Genomic DNA, 21,741 nt, shown 5'->3' with positions numbered 1-21,741 from the left:
GGAGAGGCCTTCAGACTAATATGAAAGTTTATGTAGTAATTTGTGTTATACGTGTATTATGTATAAAGTTTTTTAGACATATTTGTGCAAACCACAGCAGTGGTTGACATGTGAGAGCCAGCATTGCTACAACGCAACTTCTAGAGAACATTCCGTTGTATAGATCCCAACCATGTTGTCATGAAGGCTACACAGCGTTAGCTCTCAACAATTAGCTATTTAAGGTTTCCATCCCTTCACAATATTTGGGACAAGCCATTGTTCATGTTAAAAGTGCTCCCCACTGGGAGCACTATGGAGAAGGTGTCTTTGTAAGTAGGTCCCATATTTCTTTGTGTCCTGCACTCACACAAAGATTTCCCTGCTGCTTGAACACTTATACAAATGTATATTATTGGTTAACAAAAGACGCCTTTAGGTTTGTATGCCACCAAAAAAGTGGAAGCTAAAAAATGTCTTCGCAAAAGAGAATAAAAATTTCAGTTAGACTTTTTCCAGGCCTCATTCATACTCGTATGATCCTTGCCTTTTATAGGATAAGAAAGTCATTATTTTCCAGCTCGAGCTGTGTTTTCAGTCCATTATTTCTGTTAAGACTCTTCCATAGACTCTGTAAGCTGAGATGAAAGCAGGCAGGCACTGTCTATTCAGACCATTTGCAAAAGCAGAGGTGGAGTTTGGTAAAGTTTGTTATGTTGTCATAGTAATCACTGGTTACATAACACCTGAACAACCCTTTCAATAAATATTGAGTGACCTTTTGTTTTTAATTCCATGTGAGGTATGACAGGACTTTATCGGTGGATTGTCTCAGAGAGGTCAGATGGGCGAGGAAGATGGTTATCCTTTGAGACATTCCGAGAAACTTTACTCTTTAGGAATTGATCTCCTGCTGATTTGTGCTGTGGTTTTAGTTCCAAAATCTTTTACAGGGAAACTTCCAGATGGTTTAATGTCACGCTTGTAGCTTCAAATGAGCTGTATTCTAATCAGAAAGTGGCAGGCCTTTTTGAAATGTTGTGGAGTAGGTGGGCTGGAGACACCAGCAACAAGCTAGTGCCCGATGTGGCTCTAGTCTTTACACAGGAGAATATCATACACACATTTCTCATTATGACTCAAAAGTCAAGGTCATATTTGACAACATAATCGCTAATTCAAATCCTGAAAGGAAATATTATGATACTCATTTAAGTGCCTTCATGCAAAGTTGAAACATGCGTCAGAGCACATCCAGACGCAGGAGAGCGTAATACCGGAGCCATGATTTCATTTCTTTGTTCTGATTCATCCTCTATGTCTTTTAACAAAGAGAAAGTCGTGGGACTTCTTGTATTGGCTTTTGTATGTCTTTTCCTTTCTGTACCTCATAAAGGAGGGCATGCCCCAGCCTGTGACCACTCTCCAGTCTCTTTCTTCTCTATTCATGCACACAGTCTGCTCTGTTGGTGCCGATAATGACCTACAGCTACAACTGGCAGCAGCAGGTAGTCAGGGAAAAGCAGTGGGCTGTGAACTGTCTTTCCTGTCATGGCTGCATTTAGACTACTTGCACACTTCAGCAGAGAGAAATCACTGAGTTAACTCACTGTTGTCCCTCTTAAAATGGCCACCTTAATGTGGTGGAGGGGTTTTGCGTGTCCCTGTGACCCTGGGAGCTGTGTTTTCGGGGGCAATAGCTCCTGGTAGGGTGGTCCCAGGACAGGGACCAAACGAAGTCTGATTCACAAATCCTATATGAATCAGCAGAAAGTTCACCCGGAAAAGGGAAACTGGGGCTCACTTCTGGAGCCAGACCTGGGTGAGGGGCTTGCCAGCAAGCGTCTGGTGACCGGGGCTTGACCCATGTTGCTCGGCTGGGCACTGCCCCAAAGAGCAATATGGAGCTGCCACTCTGTGGGCCTACCCCTCACAAGGATAGGCATTGGAGTCAGGTGGATTGTGAGCCAGGAGGCAGGCAAAGGCGGGGACCATCACAGACTGGCTAGTTAACTTGCTAGTGCACTAGTGGCCGCTGTGGACTTGTGTTTGTGGTTGTTGTGGTTTTAGTAAAGTGGCTGCATGTGTCCACGAAGAGAAAGTATGTCTAAGCCTCTTGGACGGTGAACTGGGACTGTGTTGCTTGATTGTCAGTTAACGGTTAATGATCAGTTACCGAGGGTCGGGTATGGGTTAGGAAATAAAAATCTAAATGCTCATCCCTTAACCTAATAACACTAGAGGAGTGTGTTTGCTATGAGCACTGATGCTGATGGATAACTTTTTGACATAATGAATTGGCTTATTAGTTATAGATGCAGTAGGCTCTATGGCGGTTCCTTCCATTTCGCTTTTATGCCTGTATATAATTGTGTATTGTCATCATAGTGAGCCTATGTAAATTTGATTAGTGTGTAATACTGATCTGAGTTCAGCATTTAACTGTGCCACTGACAAACAGCAAAATGAGCGATGCAGGATATGTAGCAGAAGAGATGAGCAAGAAAAGCTACTGAAAAATATCAATAAATATGCAAGACAATATGAGTGTCCAGATTAACACATCTCACAGATGATCACAAACAAAGACCATTCATCTGTTTTTGTTTGTGTATCCATTGTGAAGCAGCAGTATTGCAGCCTGAGTCCCAGGCAGAGTGACTAAATGCGCTTTGCTGTGGGTCAGAGCAACCAGGACTCTGCAGACCGCGCACAGCTGAAACACATTACACCCCACACTCATGTGTCTATTAGGATCACATCATCCACAAATATTTGTTAAGCATTTCGTGTTGCGTTATGGAGATGTAATATTTAGGCTGGAGCTGCCAGAACAGCTGATATCATGGACGGCCAGTACATCTTAGTGGGATTTGGGTGTAACATGAAGAGAAATATTTTTAAGCCCAGAGTTAGGAAACAATTTCTAGTTCCTGGAGTTTTAAGCAACATTTCATTGGAGTTTAAATTGTCTTCTTGATGTCTTGGATAGGATTACAGTTATTTGTCCTAGCATTAAACACATTTCCTGCATTCTCATACATTTTTAGGCACCAATTTATGTTTATTGGTGTTTTATGCCCCCAACGCACTAGGATTAGGCAAGGGTTAGGGTTAGGTGGTTAGGGTTAGGGGCCTTGAAGTCAACGGTCGGGTGCTTAAAACACCATCGAGCCCAATTTATGGTGAAAACTTCTTAAATTATGTCAAGGAAATCACAAAATTCTGGTTGCAGGTAACCATTCAAAATATAAAAATATAATGGAATATAATGCAGTAAGGGGGCTTTCGCATCCGGGACCTCGGCCTGGTTCCGACTACACTTGACCCCAAAGTCCAGTTTGTTTAATTAGTATGAACAGGGCTTGAGGGTAACTTTTTTCCCCAAGGAGCACGTTTTGCTCCTAAGTTGTTAAGTGACTTACATAAGGTAACTGCTATTACTGTTGTAACTCATTTGTACAATACTGCAATCATTTTATGAATACAAAACCTTATCAAGTGTAATGTTTTCTATTTTGAAATAGGCTAAATTATATTGATCAATAAATGACCAGGGATGTCAGATATACTGTACAGTAGTATCCCTAACCCACCATGGTCCAGCATGCATGTGAACGGCATGTTAATTGCAGAGTTTATCCTTCATAGTGTAACGTGACACTACGTGAATGGGAGGCAGCAGAAACACAGAGCAAGACAACGCCGCTTGTTCAGGGCAATGCACCGTTGCATCTTTTCATGCATACACCCGTATGGTTCACAGTGCAGCCCATCACAGGCAGACAGCAGTCGGTGCTCTGTGACCGTCAGCAGTTGCTTCTCGCTGGTCCGGCAGCATGGTCACCGGGAGAGTCCGGTACAGCCTGACTCTGCATGGTAAAACTGAGATCCCATTAGCGCTAGCTTCACAGCGGAGCGTTCAGATCCAGTCAAAATAATGCGTCTTAGCTGGTTTATCAGCGCCAGCTGCATATGTAAAATATGTCAGCTGTGGATGAGAGGGAGATGGTGCTGGCGCTGGTCATTTTCCTTTGGCGTTGGCTATAAACCTCTTTGGGGGGGCGCCAAAACTTTCTCTATGCAGGAAAAACCCTGCAAATATTTTCACAACTGGTTTCCATCTTAACTTGCCCTCATCAGTTGAGACTTTAAAGTTTACTGAATGTTGGCAATTATTTACTTATACTATTAAGTATAAGTAAATAAAGTCTCAACTGTTTACTGTTACTATCGAAAGCTTGCCCTGCTTTTTCCCTGCCTATCTAACAGAATGCAAAAGTCCTCAAACTGGGTAACATCTTTGATAATTTCTTATTTACTTTTAGATTAGACTAGATTAGACTTTTAGATTATTTACTATTTAAATTAGATTTTGCAATATGAAAGTAACTTCTTGCAGACTGTCCTGAAAGAGGGATCCCTTGTGTGGAACACATTGGCAGCCAAAAAGGTACCAGCTGGTAGCACCACATAGACTGAAAGTCAATGTTTATGTTATTTGCATGAATCTGACAGCTGCAGTCTCTTTTGCAGTCCGTGATTTCATAGTTGAAATATCTGTGTTTAGAAGTTTGATTTTGTTTCAGGCAAGGCTGTTGAAAGTCACAGGTGGAAGTTCGTCTAAGTAGTGGGACACAAAGTGAGCAATGTTTTTACCAGCCTCGTTAAGTAGTTTCAAACCGTGTCTTTTGCGGCGGCCCTTAATGTGCTACAAAGAACTTTTTTAGAACTCTCAATCCACTCCGACCCAAACTGGTTCACCAGTAAAATAATGTCGTCCTGGATAAGAGTTTTCATTTTGACAACAAGGAAGTTCAGGAGTTCATCTTTCACAATAATTTCACCATCGACCGCAGTGTAGATCTCTGGTTTTGTTGGAGGTTTACTGAGAGCAGCGGCCCCTCTACCAGCCGCCTCTGCCATCTTGACTTATCATTTACATCACCAAAGTAGCAACCAGATTCCATTGTGTGTTTTAGGTGACCCATTTAAAGGGAATCACAGGTTTTCAATTTCAAGACACATCACGACCTCTTTGACTCACTGTATAAAAGGATGGCAGGCAGCCCTCCACCTATAGAGGATTAATCATCAAGCTAATATTGAAGCAAATGCCGTTTTGGACTGATATGGATGCAAGTCCATGTTCTGTTGAAGGTACACCTAAATATTGCCATAAACGGGTTTGGAAATTAAAAAAAATACAGGTCCAGAAATTGTTTAATGAGATACACAACCAAAACCTTGTCCAATTGGTTGTGCTAAGTGTTGACCTCTGAAGCAGCTGGCATCATAATAAGCATATATTTAAGATCATTTTTCTCTAGTAAAATTGAGATGGTGAGTCAGTTTAAACTGAAGCAAGCAGTGACATATGCAAATACAATACGATCAATAGGAAAATCCCAAGTGGTACCAGGGATAGTCTCATTAAGATTATAAAAATGTTTTGTTGTGGCCAGTGTTGCAGGGTTGATATGTTGAATAATGACCTGTAAGATTTGTTCAGGATTTAGACAGTCCTCTAAACTTTGGGCTTTTAAGTATCTATAAAAAATGATATTATGGAATGTTGCGATTTCTAACTAAATTATCAAATAAAACAAAGGTGAAATTTGTCTTTTTTTTTAAGCCATATATAATTATCATATATATTCATCATATATTATTATATCACCAAACAATATATAGTGACTTCATTTTGAAATTGCAATCCCTTACCAATGAAAGCATTCTGTTTTAAAGAGAACTGTAGTTGTGAGAAGTGCAGAAGTGCAAGAGAATTGCAGTTGGCCTGTGTTTTCTGTATTTACAGTGTATTTCTAAACTCTAATATGTAATATGTGTATAGTATTGCCAAGTATGTGTGTATGTTTTCTGCATCTGTTTATGCTTTGTGACTTGTCCTGTGGTGGGCTTTCTCTGCCACCATTAACAGTACTTGACCAATCTTCTATAACTCACCACTAATTATAAATGGTTGTTAAAGTCAATGGGAAACCAAAATTAGCAGTTTGTGAAACGTTGTGACAACCAACCCCCATCACAGGGTATTCATAATTACAAAATATCTCCTCAGCTTAATATGTTGTGTGTGTGTGTGTGTGTGTTCTGGAGAAACACTGAATATTTATATTCAGTATATATTTTAACACTGTGTTGAGATCTTTTAACAAACTCGCAAGATACAGTGCAGAAATATTGATATTGTCGGCATTTCCACTCTCATGGTTCGTTTTTCAACGACTTTGTAAGACCTGGCTCAGCTGTTTCAAGATCTGAACCAATTTGCTTGGTTTCAAATTTGGTTTGTCTGCTGGTTGACCTGGTAACATGAATTATTTAGAAAAAGGTGTGCAACATCTCTATATCTATTTCTTTGGCATTATGTCTTGATTTGCACCCATGTGGTATGCGCCCTAACCACTCGGCTCCATGTGTGTCCATCTGTCTGCCGTGGCCGTTCTGTATTCTGTAATATACTTTAATATATATGTATATACGGTATACTTTTTTCAAAAAGTACAATAAGCCCAGCACAGCACAGAGGTGAGGCTCAGGGCCAGATGTACGTACATTTGCGAATGTAGCGTTATCAGCACCATGGCTAACACGCAGAAAGCGGACGCTGTGATACTTCAGCTTACGTCGTATTTACCAAACCTGCAGTTCATCGGGTAACCTGGGCCTTTCTCCACCCACTATACCGTAAATTGTGCACATTTAAAAACGCAATTGAATGGGCGATGTCAAAGAAATCCTGCTTGTTGCGTATTATTTCAGCATTAGTGGTGGGGAAATGTATGTATTGACTAGTGCGCTGTAGCAAAGCGTTAAGTACTGTTGCTATGACACGGCTGAGTGCAGACTGCGATGTTTCCACTGCTGATGCTATGAATGTTTGAAATGATCCTGATGCCAATATTTGTAAGGTATCGAGGAGTTTAACAACTGCTGGAATGGAATGTGAACGCTGAGTCAGAGATATGATGTCATCTTTGATTTCTTCCAGTAACTGTAATATTGCATGGCTGCTTAATCTGTAACGCTTAATGATTTTGTGTTCACTCAACTGAAAACGTGTGATCCTTGTTCAGCTCGTCTCCTTGGCCTATGTCTTCGTCTTGCTCGGATCACTGCTGCCATTTCACCAGGAGGCATATGTGAGGAAACCTGCTTCCTGGTTTACACCTGCTTTTAAGAGGCGGAGAATTTTCACCACAAAACAGAGGCGTGCTTTCACGGGGGGTTTTTGTACATACCGCGGAATACATAATTAGGCGCACTTTACACTTCCCCTCCCATCTCTTTATGGGAAACTCCCACTTTCCCCTTGACGCTCCCATGAATGCATATGCATGACACGGAAAAGCACAATTTGCCATTTTCAGTTCCCGCGACAGGCAGTCTGCGCTTTGACCTCAGTGCGGCCTGTTTGTACATACCTCGCCATGCTGTTACGCACTCGTTGCGAAACAAATACGCTTGAAGTGGGCGCAAAAGCGTTAGTACATCTGGCCCTCAGGGTGAGTTTCCAGTCTGGTATTTAGTAACACTTAGTACAGAGTAATTAAGACAAATAGTAGGAAAGTGGTGACTCAACAGATGTTTTCCAGGTTATGTTGGACACATTGTATGTGCTCTGTGGTTTCTCCTCCTGTCCTTGGTAACAGTGCCAGAAATCAGACATGCAATGCTTAAACTTAAATAAAGAGTTATCACTTATCATTTTTAACTTTTTTTTTTATTTTTAAATTTTTTTTAACACGCATATGGCTCCTGAAAGACATTGCTTGGCATATCCAAACACCAAAAATATCCAAGTGAGTATCCAGATTATCACTAACAGATTAGAAAAGTTGGTTTTAGCAATGTAGGAGCAGCTGGCAGCTTCGTACTCTCACAAGTATTGTTTCTTCTGTCAGTGCTGGGATAGACTCAGAGAGTATGTGCTGTGTGTGCTCTCCTCCAGGGATCTACCTGCTGGACATGATCTACATCGACTCAGCCTATCCTGCGTCAGACAGTATTATAGAGACAGAGCAGCGGACCAATCAGATGAACAACCTTCTCAGGGTCATCTCTGACCTGCAGATGTCCTGTAACTACGGTAACAAACGAGTACATTACCTGTTTGCTTTTATCTGCATTTTGATTTCCACTGTTTTAGGGTGTTTCTGCTCTGTTCTTAGTTTTACTGCGCACTGAGGAAGCTATGGTCAAAACATCTGGTGTTCTACTCCCCATGTGCTGAACACAGAAACTTTTAACTTAAATCCTTGCTGACATTAGTTTTGATGAGTCCTGTACCTGATTTTGGTGGACATTCAGAGCTAGTATTACTGAGTCCATGTGTGTGTGCATGCACTCTCATTTTGTATAATGTATGTGTTTCCTACATCCTATGTGAACTGTCAGATGTGACTTCTCCCGACCTTTTGTTCTTAAGATTACTTGGTGACCCTGCCACATGTCCAGAAGTATCTGTTGTCAGTTCGCTACATAGAGGAACTCCAGAAGTTTGTAGAAGACGACAACTTCAAGTAAGTTTGATCTCAGTGAATGGCACTGCGTGGGCACTACGACATGTTTACAGGCATGATGACGTTTTATTTGGCTGATGACCCTCCCCAGAGGACCAACTCTTTATTGTGGAAACTCTTCAAGGTTTCTTCTAGCCCTCTAACAGCCAGATTACCAAGACTTACTAAAACAAACTCTGTCCACTTGGTCAGCACACAAGCTTTTCTCCAGCACATTGGAACATGGAGGGTGGCGTGAAATTGGCGGGGGTCACTGCACAGGAAGCAGGATGGAAAAGGACAGGCAGCTGGTTCTATCTATCTCCACAGGGAGTGCATTCATCCAGCAGACACTAAAGACTTTCTCAGGCAGCAGCTCCGATCCTGTGCTCAGAAACATGTTTAGCTGTCTGCCATGACCCAGGGCCTCTGGCCCCCGGCCCAGCCCACGGCCCCCGGCCCCAGGCCCATGGTAAACTGAAAACTCAAGCAGAACTCTATTTGGGGGTTTGAAAATTCCACAGCAGTTTAATTAGCAATGGCTTGTTAAACATGAATCAGGTTATTGGGTGAATGTGTCAGGGTTTGCTGAGGAATTGACTGAGCTTGGACCCAAATGCAGGTAAAAAGGAGTTTATTAAACAAAAACTTACAACTGAGAGTGTCAGTGGTCGGCAGGCAGGTAAACACAAAATAATCCAGACAGGAAGACCAGAGGCCTGTACTACGAAGCGAGATTTGGCGTTAACGAGCTAACTTCAGGTTCAACCCAGGGTTTTCTGTACCACGAAGGTGGATCACTTGTGATCGGGTTCAATCACCGTGGTAACTTATGCTCAACACCTAACCTGGTCTGGAGCAGGTTAAGTTGGAGATCAGAGATCAACCGGTGTAAAAGCACCGCCTACTGACCAATCAACACTGGATTGATAACGGCACCACCGCTCTTAGAAGATCAGGTGGAGCTCGGTGTGCAGAGGGGGAGAGAGAGAGACAGAGAGAGACAGACAGACAGACAGACAGAATCCCGTTAACATTCCCTGATGGGTATCTTTATGAAAGATTTAGATTTTTAAGCGGAGGGAATTACATATAGGCTATTTGTCTGCTTCTTCAGCCGTGTGTTGCCAATACGCACATCGGTTAGAATTATGTTTTGATATTTATTTATTTTCTCTCACGATCGCTTACCACTTCCAGGGTTTCAACTGAAATAAAAGGCTAAAGCAACGACAGTTCATGGAAAGCAAAAGTGTAATTATGATCAGATCTTGTGCCTGACTGATGGGGAAGTGACCAGTGTAGTCAAATATAGGCTATTATAGTGGGTGTACTGTAGCCTACTTTATATTGGCCAGAATCTGCCTTTGGGGGAGGAAGGGGGCATATCATAGTGGGGGGGCCTGGGTGTACTCCCCCAGGAAAGTTTTAAGCATCAACGACTTCATTTCCTGCATTCCGATACACTTTAATGCACCAGTTTACGGTAAAAATACCTTTATTCAGCCTATAGATGTTAAGAAAAAAGCACGGATGACAATTCAAAATGTATTAAAAATATAATGGAAAGTAGCCTATGTTGTTGTCATTGGACATTTTTAAGTGGGTAGCCTATATAGACATCCTGGAGCTTACTATCACGTAGACTACACCACTGGAAGTGATATTGATAGGCTAAGCGTTGTGATTTACGTATAACAGCGTCAGCTTTTTTTGCCAGCTTTTCTTCCTGCATTTTGCCTGTAAAATGTGTTTGTGTAGAATCACAGTTTGCTCTTCTTGTTTAAAATATGCGGCTCTGGTAGATGTTTGTGATTGGTCGTGCTGTGCAAACCCCGCCTCTTTTATGTGAACGTGCATACCGCTGGATTGGGAAACCCTGGGTTGACTGAACTAGTTGATAACCAGCGTCGTGACACAGGTTATACAGGACCGCAGCTGTTAGGGTGAAGCTGGGGAACTGAAAGAAATCCAGGACCTGTTGATCTGGATTCGTAGTACAGGCCTCTGGAGGCAAAAACACCAGCGACAATACGACATGAATCACAACACAGAACAGAAGGAATGCTCCCACAAGCCGCAAAGGAAAACACAGAGACTAAATACACAAAGTAAATGAGGAAACAAGCAACAGGTGACACTAGGGCTGGGAAACAGGTGAAACACATTAGGGCTAGGCAGAACAATCAAAAAAGGTGGGAAACAAACAAAGACAGGAAGAAAAACCAGACAAGACAAAAAACCAGATTATCAAAATAAAACAGGAAACCAAGCAAAACAGAACTACCACAATAAGACAGAACACAGTGAGAACACAACAAAATACCAAAACCATGACAGAATGAATCCAATCAGTGTATCATGCAGCTATGGTGAGATGGTCACATAGCGTTACTACTAACAGAACACGAGAGAAACTTGATGAAACCAGGATGAGTGTATGATGTAATGTGTACGCTACACATGACAGACGGTGTTTGGCGTTGCATGGCACTCCCCTCCTGTTTTTCTTTTTGCCAGCTCTTTAAATAGACATTCATAAACCAAAGCCACTCACTAATTAATGACTCGTTTATCCACAGTTCCCTCCCCTCTACACTGTTTCAATAAATACTTTCCATATGTGGTGATGAGTGGCAGAATCACATTTACCACAGAGCCAAATACATTGGGATTATTCCACATCCAACCAGAGCATGTGCAGACTTTTCAGCATTCTCACTGACCCCAGCAGCTCAGCTTGGCTCTACCTGAATATCCGATGACATCTTTATCTCATTAAGTGAAAGGTCTACTGACAGACTTTCACAAGAAAGAGTAACCTAATTGACAGTGAGATGCAGTCATAAGATACAATACTGCAAGGAATTCTATCATGTATCAAAATGTTTGAGAGCCATCAGAGCCAGCGGTGAATCTCCACAGGGCTGGATGAGATGACGACGGACCATTATTAGCCAGTCATCTTCACAGCCAGGCTGCTAGCTGCTAACATGGCCGCCCAGTCCCGGAAGTCGTGCAGCTGAAAGCCATTGCTAACTTCACCCAAACAGCTGGCGAATTCACGTGACGTTTCAGAGGAAAGGACGTCTCATCCCTCTAAAAGACATTTGCTTGTTTCCTCTCTCCTCCCATGATTTCCTTGCGTCTCTCCCATGCTTCCTCGGTCGGAAAAGGAAGGGAGGCAAGTGAAGTAAACGTGGAAGAGATTTAAGGACCTGGGACGTACCCACTGTCAGCACTACTCTTATGCTGATACTTACTCCATCTGTGTCTACACAGGATGTGTTCAGGCACAGTATTGAGTGTAGGTCACCAGCAGTTTGGCAGCGATCAGAGCCCAAACACATTCATTTTAGGTCTGTCAATAAAAACGGAACAAAATTTGACTTGAAATGTAAAATTAAGCTTTGGGTCATTGTTTTCCTGAGGCAGACCATTAAATTAGCAAAATTAAATTACAAAAACCGCCCTGCTAGTCTTGATTGTGTTTTGCAGTTTGTTTAATCTTTAGGATCCTAAAGAAGGTCTGGAACACGCCTCTGTCTTTAGTCTTCTCCTTTCAGGTGACCTACGCAGTATTAAGACTAGAACATCTATCTTCCACCATAGCACTTATCCTGAAGCAATGCTTCTCTGGTTGTATATATGTGCACATGCACTTCAACTTTAAGGGCATGGGCCATATGGTTGCACTATTGTATTAATTGTAATGTTACTGTATTGTAATTGTGGCAGTGTGTTTTTGTGGACACTCCTGTTGTGTGTACTGTGGTATTATATGTTTTGTGGTTGTTAAGCACACCAAAGTGAAATGACTGAATCTTAATATCATAGCATCAAGCGTTTGATGTATCTGGACACTAGTGACTCTCAGCTGATTGGCCGTTGTGTCTGATGGAAAGCATTTGTGTTGCAGACTGTCTCTGAAGATTGAACCTGGCAACAGTTCCCCTCGCACTGCTTCGTCTAAAGAAGACCTGGCAGGTAAGACACCCGTGGCAGAGCTACACTGATGCAATGGCCTCCCAGTGGTTTGTCCTTTAAAGGAAACAGAAAGGGGGGGGATGGTCTCCTGTGGCCTCCTGTGTTGCTCATCACAGTTCCAAAAAAATCCTAGCCTAATGATTGGAGTAAAGTGCGGTTTTGTTTTCAAGTCATTACTTAGTTTAACCAACACTTCTAGAGTACCAGCACATTCATAACATCTTGGGTTTTCTGGTTCTGCTTTAGTGCTTCTAATGTAAAAGGTCGAACAATGAGCAGCTGACAGACAGTGAATAAAGGAGAGAGAGAGAGAGAGAGAGAGATGATGATGTCATACACACTGAGGATGTCACACAGACAGTCAGCGATGTGTGCTCAGAACTGATTATTGATCTGAAAGTTATCCTTTGCATCATATAGAATCCGTAAATTGTGTGCGGTTGAAATTGCAGGCTAGTAAAACCTCAAACCAACCGGACTATCCAACCAAATGCTCCAGGGTTTGTTTTACACGGACCAAATGAGGTAGGTGTGAAAGCAACCTTAGAGCCCCATCATGACAGCCCAGCTGATCATCAGCATGGACTACTGTAGATAAGTATTTCTGAATAGATTAGTTATAATCAGAACCATAACTGCATCATTTGACCAATAATTTGAATCACCATTTATTAATTCCAAATAGCCAAACTGAGCTGCTTCCTACTTCTCCAGCTATTTCACATCCATCAGTACATCTAAAATCTCCCAGTCTCAACCTGAGGAAGAAATCCAAGCTGATAGTTCCATCATCCCTTGGTTTGATCCAAACCGATGTTACAGGTGTGAAACCTCCCCCGGAACACGATCCAGACCAAACAGCCGAAATTGGGTCCGACCAAAACCGGTAGTCTTGGTCTGGAGCAAGCTGAACCAAGGTCCGGTTCCTTTCTAGTGTGAAAGCATTTTTTGGATGGTTCAGACTTTCGGACCAAATACAGAAAGCTCTGGCAGGCTGTCTTGTTGTTATAAGACAGGGCAAGCTCCTTTAAGGAACAGCTAAGTGTTTAGTGTGTACATAAAAGAGAGAGAGACAGTGTCAGCACTCAAAGCAGAGAATACATCAGCAGTTTACATGTTAAGTGGTAGTAAATAATAATAATTAGGGCTGTCAAAACGATTAAAAAATGTAATCTAATTAATTACATACTCTGTGATTAATTAATCCAAATTAATCGCATACATAATTAACGGTGCCTGAACTGATACTTTTTAAGAAAGTAAGAAAAGAAAAAAAAAGGGTACTAAACAACAGTTGGTGACATTAAAGAACGGCTTGTTTATTGCTAAGGCCATATGGTCAAAATTAAATGATTTAATAATAATGTATAACAATAACTTATTTCACTAGTAAATTGCTGTTGAACGACAAAAACAACAACCAGATAGGAAAAGGACATTTACAATAACTTCAAATGCACCACGAGGCTGTAGTTTACCAGTTTCATTGAACACACCGTCTGTGTTGTTTCTCCGACGGCAGCTGCAGATTGTTACATCCCGGTGTTGAATCCTCTACAGTAAAACACAGTCACACTTTACACCGTTTAGTGTTAGCTGTCAGCATTTAACCCTGTTTAATCCAGCTACTAGCTAGTGGTAGGCTAACGTTAGCTGCTGTTGAGTATAGTGTTAACTAGCTAGCGGTAGGCTAACGTTAGCTGCTGTCGAGTATAGTGTTAACTAGCGTCACGTGCAGCGGGGTTTGTGTTTCCTGTAACGTCTGTTTCAGAGCAGCAGAGAGAAGAGCAGACATATCAGTGGCAGTAGATTTTCGTCTGTATGCAAACGTCAATATGGAATGGATTAATCTGTGTTAATTTTTTTAATGCGTTATTTTTTCTCAGATTAATTAATCGAAATGAACGCGTTATTTTGACAGCCCTAATAATAATACATTTTATTTAAAGACGCCTTTCTCAGCACTCAAGGACACCGTACAGGGATACATAAGACATTTAAAAGCAGCAAAAAAATATAAATAAAAATAAAGAATAAAACAACAATAGAAACAACAGAAAGAGGCAGAGCAATTGACATCAAGTGGAATAGGCAGAACAGGAATAGTTCAGATGTGTTTTGAGTTGCAATTTGAAATGGGGGAATGAATCGATGTTTCTGAGTTGGGGTGGTAAGGACGGTGGTGAGACTGAGGAAGAGGATCTGAGGGAGCGGGAGGGAGTGGGAACCTGGAGGATATCAGACAAATATGGGGTGGCAAGGTTGTGGATGGCCTTGAATGTAAACAGGAGGACTTTGAATTGGATACGGAACTGGACCGGGAGGGCTTTGAATTGCATATGGAACTGGACCGGGGGCCAGTGGAGCTGTTGGAGGACAGGAGTGATGTGGTGGAGGGAGGGTGTTCGAGTTATGATGTGGGCAGCTGAATTCTGGACCAGTTAGTTTATGGAGGGATTTGTGAGGGAGGCCGAAGAGGAGAGAGTTGCAGTAATCCAGACGGGAAGTGACGAGACTGTGGACAAGGATGGCGGCAGTGTGGGGGGTAAGGGAGGGGCGGAGGCAATTGATGTTTCGTAGGTGGAATTAGGCAGAACGGGTAATGTTATTGATGTGGGGTTGAAAGGATAGTGTGCTGTCAAGGATGACATCCAGATTCTTAACCTGGGGGGAGGGTGAAACGGAGGAGTTAGTGAGAGAAAAACAGTTTCAGATAAAGTGGATTTGGTGCCAATGAGTAGAACCTTGGTTTTATTACTGTTTAATTTGAGGAAGTTTTGGGTGAACCAGGTTTTTATTTCAGAGATGCAATCAGTAAGGGAGGTGGGAGGAAGAGTGGACGAGGGTTTTGTTGAGAGGTAGAGCTGGGTGTCATCAGCATAACAGTGGAAGTGAATGTTAAATTTGCGGAAGATATTGCTGAGGGGAAGGCGGTAAATGATGAAGAGTAGGGATCCCAGGACAGAGCCCTGGTGCACACCTGAAGTGACGGAGGAGGGAATGGATTTAAAAGACTTGAGTTGAATGAACTGAGTGCGTCCAGAGAAGTAAGATGTGAACCAGTCTAACGGAGTGTGGGTGATGCCGATGGAAGATAGCCTGTTGAGGAGGGTGGTGTGACAGATGGTATCAAATGCTGCACTCAGGTCGAGGAGGATGAGGATGGTGAGGAGTCCAGAATCAGCTGCCATAAGGAGGTCATTGGTGATTTTGATAAGTGCTGTTTCAGTGCTACGGAGTGGGCGGAAACCGGACTGGAACTGTTCATACAGGTTATGGTGGGATAGGTGAGAATGGAGTTGAGAGGCAACTGTTTTTTCAAGGATTTTGGAGATGAAGGGTAGATTGGATATAGGACAGAAGTTGTTGAAGTTGGAGGGGTCGGCACCAGGTTTTTTCAAAATAGGGGTAATGGCTAGCCTGACAAGCCAGACCCACATCCAGATGTTGGGTCTGGGAACTCACCATTGACAGGGCTCAATCCGAGAGGCGGGATAAACCGTTGTCTTTCAAATTCCCTCTGCACGCAATTAGGATAGCGCTACAACCAACCAGAGCAACGAAGAAGGTAGCGAAGCTAGTTGATAGATTAAACTTTTGCCATATCCGGTCGGCAAAACTCCGAACACATCTTCCTTTTTTAAGAATGACTTCAGTGCCGTTGAAGTTTGTTCTTTTCTCAAAGAAAAGCTTAACTCCAAGTCTTCCAGAAGACCGCTGTTCCCAGCAGCAGCAGCCATAAACCTGCCCGCCGACTTTATACACGATGTGATTGGCCTGACTAGACTTTGGTTTTTCCAGCTCGCAAGCCAACGGAGAGTTGCTAGACTGACCCTGGCTGCATATTAAATTTGCTGCTGCTAGGGTGCGTCTAGATTTCTAGGCTAGGTAATGGCAGCAGTTGTGAAGGATGTAGGGACAGTTCCAGTGGTGCAAAGAGGAGTGGATGATAGCAGAAATGAGGGGGACCAGGGAGGGAAGGGAAGGCAAGGCAAGGCAACTTTATTTGTATAGCACATTTCAGCAACAGGGCAATTCAAAGTGCTTTACATAAAAACGATTACATTACAAGAATAAAAGTTACAGTGCTGTAGGCAGGCTTTAACAAGTTGTGTGGAGAGGGGGTCAAGTTGACAATTGGATGGCTTGGATTTCTGGGTGAGTTCTGTGATTTCTGAAATACCGGGGAGCTGGAAGGAGGAGAATGAGTTTGTGGATGGGTGAAAGTTGCCTGAGATGCTGAGGTGAGGGATTGATCCAAGGTGCTGGTGGATGTTCTTGATTTTTTTCAGTGAAAAATGACATAATGGAGTTGCAGAAGGAGGTTGTATACAAGTGAGGGGAGAGAAAGTCCTGGGGTTGGGTGATATTGTTAAGTAGAGAAAACAGTGACTTGGAGTTTCCTTTATTGGCAGTGATTATACTGGAGCTTTCTTGAAATGAAGGTTGGGGATGAACCAAGGGGCGGAGACGGAAAAAGAAACAGATCTGGTATTCCAAAATGAAATAAGGCGTGGTATTTTAGAGATGGAGAGAGTGAGTTTCACTGTAAATGAGAGAAATGAAATGTAACGTTATGTCCCTACACACGTACAAACTCTTCAGGCACGCTGAGGAACTGCACATGCCAATCAAAAAGATCAATCTTGTAGCATTTGGCGGATCAATGATCAAACCAATTGGCACAGTGACATTATCATGCAGGCTAAATGAACAGCAGTATAGCCTGCAGTTTCAGGTGGTGAAAGAAAATGTTCACTCCATTCCTGGCCTACAGGACAGCCTAGAGATGAAGCTGGTCACTTTCAGCAGTGAAGTATTCCACCTAGAATGTGTAAAGGATCACACCCTGTCATGGAAAATGTTTCCGCCCTCACCATCCCATGCGCACAGTGGAGGAGGTTGCCGCTCAGATGTCAGGTGCCACCATCTTCTCCGTCCTTGATGCCAAAAGCTCCTTCTGGCAAGTCAGACTGGATGATGCCTCATCTCTCCGCACAACGTTCACAACTCCCTATGGCCGATTTAAGTTCCTAAAGATGCCGTTCGGGATTAGTACAGCCTCAAAAGTGTTCCAGAGAGCCATGGAACAAATCTTTGCAGGATATCCATGTGCTATAATCGTGGATGACATCATCATTGGTGGCAAAGATCCTGATGAGCATGAAAGAAACCTGAAAATGGTACTGGATCGTGCCAGACAGGTAAAACTGAGACTGAATCCAAGCAAATGCAAGTTTGGACTCAACGAAGTGAGCTATGTTGGGCACACATTCACAGATCAAGGACTAAAAGCAGACCCTAAAAAAATAAAAGCAATTAGTGAAATACCGCCCCCAGAGGACAAGCCAGCTCTACAGCGCTTTTTAGGGATGGTAAACTACTTGGGCAAATTCATCCCAAACCTGAGTGAACTCACCACACCGCTACGTCAGCTGCTTCACAAGGAAGTGGTGTGGAATTGGGCGGCGCACCAACAGAATGCTTTTGACAAACTCAAATCCTGCATCAGCAGCCCACCTGTACTCCATTACTATGATGTAAGGCAACCAGTGACACTCACCTGCGATGCTTCACAATATGGTTTAGGGGCTGCCTGCCTCCAAGAGGGGAATCCGGTGGCATACGCGTCTCGCACACTGACCCAGACGGAGACGAGATACGCGCAAATAGAGAAGGAACTTCTAGCAGTGGTCTTCGCCTGCTACAAGTTCTATGACTATCTACGGCAAGCCGGTCACGATTGAGACCGACTACCAGCCCTTAGTCACCATTCACAGCAAACCATTTCACACCATCCCAGCACGCCTGCAACGCATGATGCTACAGTTACAAAAATTCGACCTGACTCTCACCTACAAAAAAGGAAAACACCTTTTCCTGGCCTACACCCTTTCCCGTGTACCAAGATGCAACGTCAGCCCCCAGAGGCCAGAACGGCCAGAGTTCGAGGTGATGACAGTTCAACTGATATCTCCACGGCGCCTTGAAGAACTCACTGAAATACACTGCTGCAGACACAGTGCTGCAGAAACGCACCCATTTCATTCAACAGGGCTGGCCAAGACGTCCGTGCAGCGTACCTACAGAGGTGAGACCATTCTTCAGTTTCCGTGATGAACTCACCGTCGAAGACAGGGTCATCATGAAAGGGAGTAGGGCAGTTGTGCCCACCGCCCTGCACTCGGAGTATTTGAAGGTGCTACACATGGGACACCCAGGAGTTGAATCCACAAAGAGAAGGGCGAGGGAAAGTGCTTTCTGGCCATCAATAAATGAGGACATTCAGGATGTTATTATGGCATGCGGCATCTGCAACAGCCTGAAGCCCCACCAGCAAAAAGAGCCGCTAAAACTGTACACAGTCCCGGACCTGCCCTGGTCTCTTGTCGCCACAGACATATTTGAATGGAGGAATCACCACTACCTGGTGCTTGTTGATTCATACTCTGGGTGGTTTGAGATGGACCGGCTCAGCAGCTTGTCATCATCGACAGTCATCAATATGCTAAAGCATAATTTCTCTGTCCACGGGATACCACAGAAGTTATACTCGGACAATGGCACCCAGTATACTAGTGAGGCATTCCATGACTGCCCGATTCTGGGATTTCCAGCATGTGATAAGCAGTCCCGAATATCCACAGTCCAATGGCCACAGTGAGAGGGCTGTAAGGAGTGCAAAGAAACTGTTGGAGACCACAGAGAGAGACGGGACAGATTTCTACCTGAATCTGCTCGGGATACGAAACACGCCCCGAGACAACACTCTGGGCTCACCTGCACAAAGGCTGTTGTCCCGTCGCACTCGGACTATTCTGCCTGTCTGCAAACAATTACTGAAACCAGCTGCAAAAACCCGGACCAGCATCAAAGCACAGTTAACAAAGAAGCGGCGGACACAAAAACACTACTACGACAAGACCAGCAAACCACTACGCCCCCTGGCACCAAACCAGGTGATAAGAATCCAAACAAAAAGGGAACATAACAAAGTGGCAATCGTGAAGCAAAAGTGTGATGAGCCACGCTCATATGTGGTGGTTTCTGAAGGGAAGGAATACAGGTGTAACCGACGCCACATCCTGCAAGTGATGGAGCCGCAGCCTTCAGGGAGCACCACATACACTGATGAATTGAACACAGGAGGATACACACCCGACGCAGACATGGAGAAAATACAAGGGACTGAAACAACTAAACAAACGCCACCAGAACAGTGTCACAGACAACTAAGTCCAGAAAAGCCTCCCACCAGTGTATCCCAGCAACACGTGGAACCGCAGGCCAGAAACCCAGTTCAAGCTGCCACTTCCATGTATCTCACTAGGTCCGGCAGAGTCTCTAGGCCAAATACAAAATACATGAACTGAACTAGCTACTCAATTAGTCTGTTGAATCCAAAATGTTTGAACTAACACTTTGTTCCTTGAGATATACATAATGTTTCATTCTGTTAATGCATTTAGTTGTGGGATACTCGCAGAGTTCATGTTATGTAAACCAGATCATATTTGTGTTTCTATTATAAAACTGCTGTTTTGTGCAGAAGTATGCGATTCAATGTTTCTCATGTTCAGGAGCCACAGCTAAAGAAGGGGGATGTAGATAGTGGTACTGTTAAGTGTGTTACGGTAATATGAGTGGCTCTCGGGAGACGGCCCCCGGAAATAGTGGTGTATGTACGGCGGGAACTCCAGGCATGTAGACGCTATATCTGTGGAGCTGTGGACGTTAATAAAGAGGAGTCAAACTTTCACTCGGTTACATTATTGACAAAACAATGAGTATGAAAATCAAACAAAATGATCAATGCATTCGTGAAAAAGAGTACAATTACTGAAAGTAAACAAGCCAGACAGAGCGGTGTCAATCTCGCCAGCGTCCCCGTTACTAGGCAACTTGTAAATGGACAGTGTAGGTTTCAGTTTGTCTCTGAATAAATGCTGCAGCAGTAAAGTTCCCGTGTCTTGCTTCGGCGGCGGCAGCACGGGGAGAGCAGCAGTCAGCTGGTAAACCTCTGACACAGAGAGAGGATACGAGAGGACGGGGAAGACCGTCTACAAACGAGTCAATTACAACTGTCTGGACAGGACGTATTTACAGTATGTCAGGTAGAGTTCTTTAGTGCGCCTGCATAACTGCAGTATGAAACAACAAAACTTACCAGATCAAATGTTACAGTGGAACAAAAACATGAACCTTGGTCCGGACCTTGGTTCGGACTTCCAGGTGTGAAAGCCCCCTCAAACACCTCAACCTTTCCTCATAGTTATCTCACAACTATCTTGTGATTACCAGGTAGATTTCACATAAATATTAGAACCGGATTTTGTAATTATGACTCTTAAAGTCTTACATTATGAGATAGGGAAGTCCTAATTACAAGATGAGAGCTTTATTTTGTTCTTCAGGCAATGTAATGTCCCTCCGTACTTCACCCCCCTCGGTGGACAGAATGTGTTTCTCATCCACACTGTGAATCCTCAGGCAGCTGTCTGGATGCTTCTCGCCTCACGTTTTATAGTCCTGAAACGAGCAGCAAAGGCACCTGGTTGCTCTTCGTACTAGGGCTGCACGATATTTAGTTTTATTTCATCATGATGTGCGATGTTGACGCTACAACTTCTTTGCTGCTTGATAAAAAAGTAAACTTTCACCGTTCTCCTTTTCCATGATTGTTACCGGCCGACCCTTCCCCTTTAAGACAGGTGGTCATGTGACGTAACGTTAGTCCGACGGGGGGGGGTTGTTATGGGAAGTGAGTCTCTCCCTTGTGTAGAAAAGTACCGTAAGCACCAGCTGCTGCTGACACAGTGATACACATGCTTCTCCACGGGTAGTGAAGCTCCAGTAGTCAGTGTTTTATGTTCGCTGCAAAGACAAACTAAATCACCTGATTAATGCAACGTAATCACGACGTCTCCCGGCCATTTTTCACCACAGAAAGCTGCTACCAGCCAGGCTAAAGCTAACATAGTTAGCCTAAAGAAACAAGGCGTCTGTCCCAACTAACGTTAAGGTTCGGAGCTGCGACGCTGGAAACGTAACACTAATCTACAACAGCAGTCTGTTTCTGATATAACCTCATTTACACTGATTTCAACACTGTTGAAGAGTGTGACATGCAGGTCTGCATGCTCAGCTAACCACCAATCATCATCTATTTTAATCAGTTTATCAAACAACCAAAGCAGCCCCGCTAGTCGACACCAACCTGACATTTAGAGGAAGCAACATGCATTATTAA

General features: G+C 43.4%; 1 protein-coding gene across 5 annotated transcripts in view; it reads left to right on the top strand.

Annotated features, from left to right (window-relative positions):
- LOC144531650 (ras-specific guanine nucleotide-releasing factor RalGPS1) overlaps positions 1 to 21,741 on the top strand; it is a 77,434-nt gene that overhangs the window by 37,787 nt on the left and 17,906 nt on the right. For all 5 annotated transcript variants that reach the window (XM_078271900.1, XM_078271898.1, XM_078271899.1 and 2 more), the window contains 3 exons: positions 7,955 to 8,092; positions 8,432 to 8,525; positions 12,424 to 12,491. In XM_078271900.1, the coding sequence (XP_078128026.1) occupies positions 7,955 to 8,092; positions 8,432 to 8,525; positions 12,424 to 12,491 (300 nt within the window). The remainder of the gene's footprint in view (positions 1 to 7,954; positions 8,093 to 8,431; positions 8,526 to 12,423; positions 12,492 to 21,741) is intronic.

This window comes from Sander vitreus, chromosome 16 (assembly GCF_031162955.1).
Source record: "Sander vitreus isolate 19-12246 chromosome 16, sanVit1, whole genome shotgun sequence".
NCBI lineage: Eukaryota > Metazoa > Chordata > Actinopteri > Perciformes > Percidae > Sander > Sander vitreus.
The sequence above is the reverse complement of the archived record's forward strand: the minus strand, read 5'-3'. Positions and strand labels throughout refer to the sequence as shown.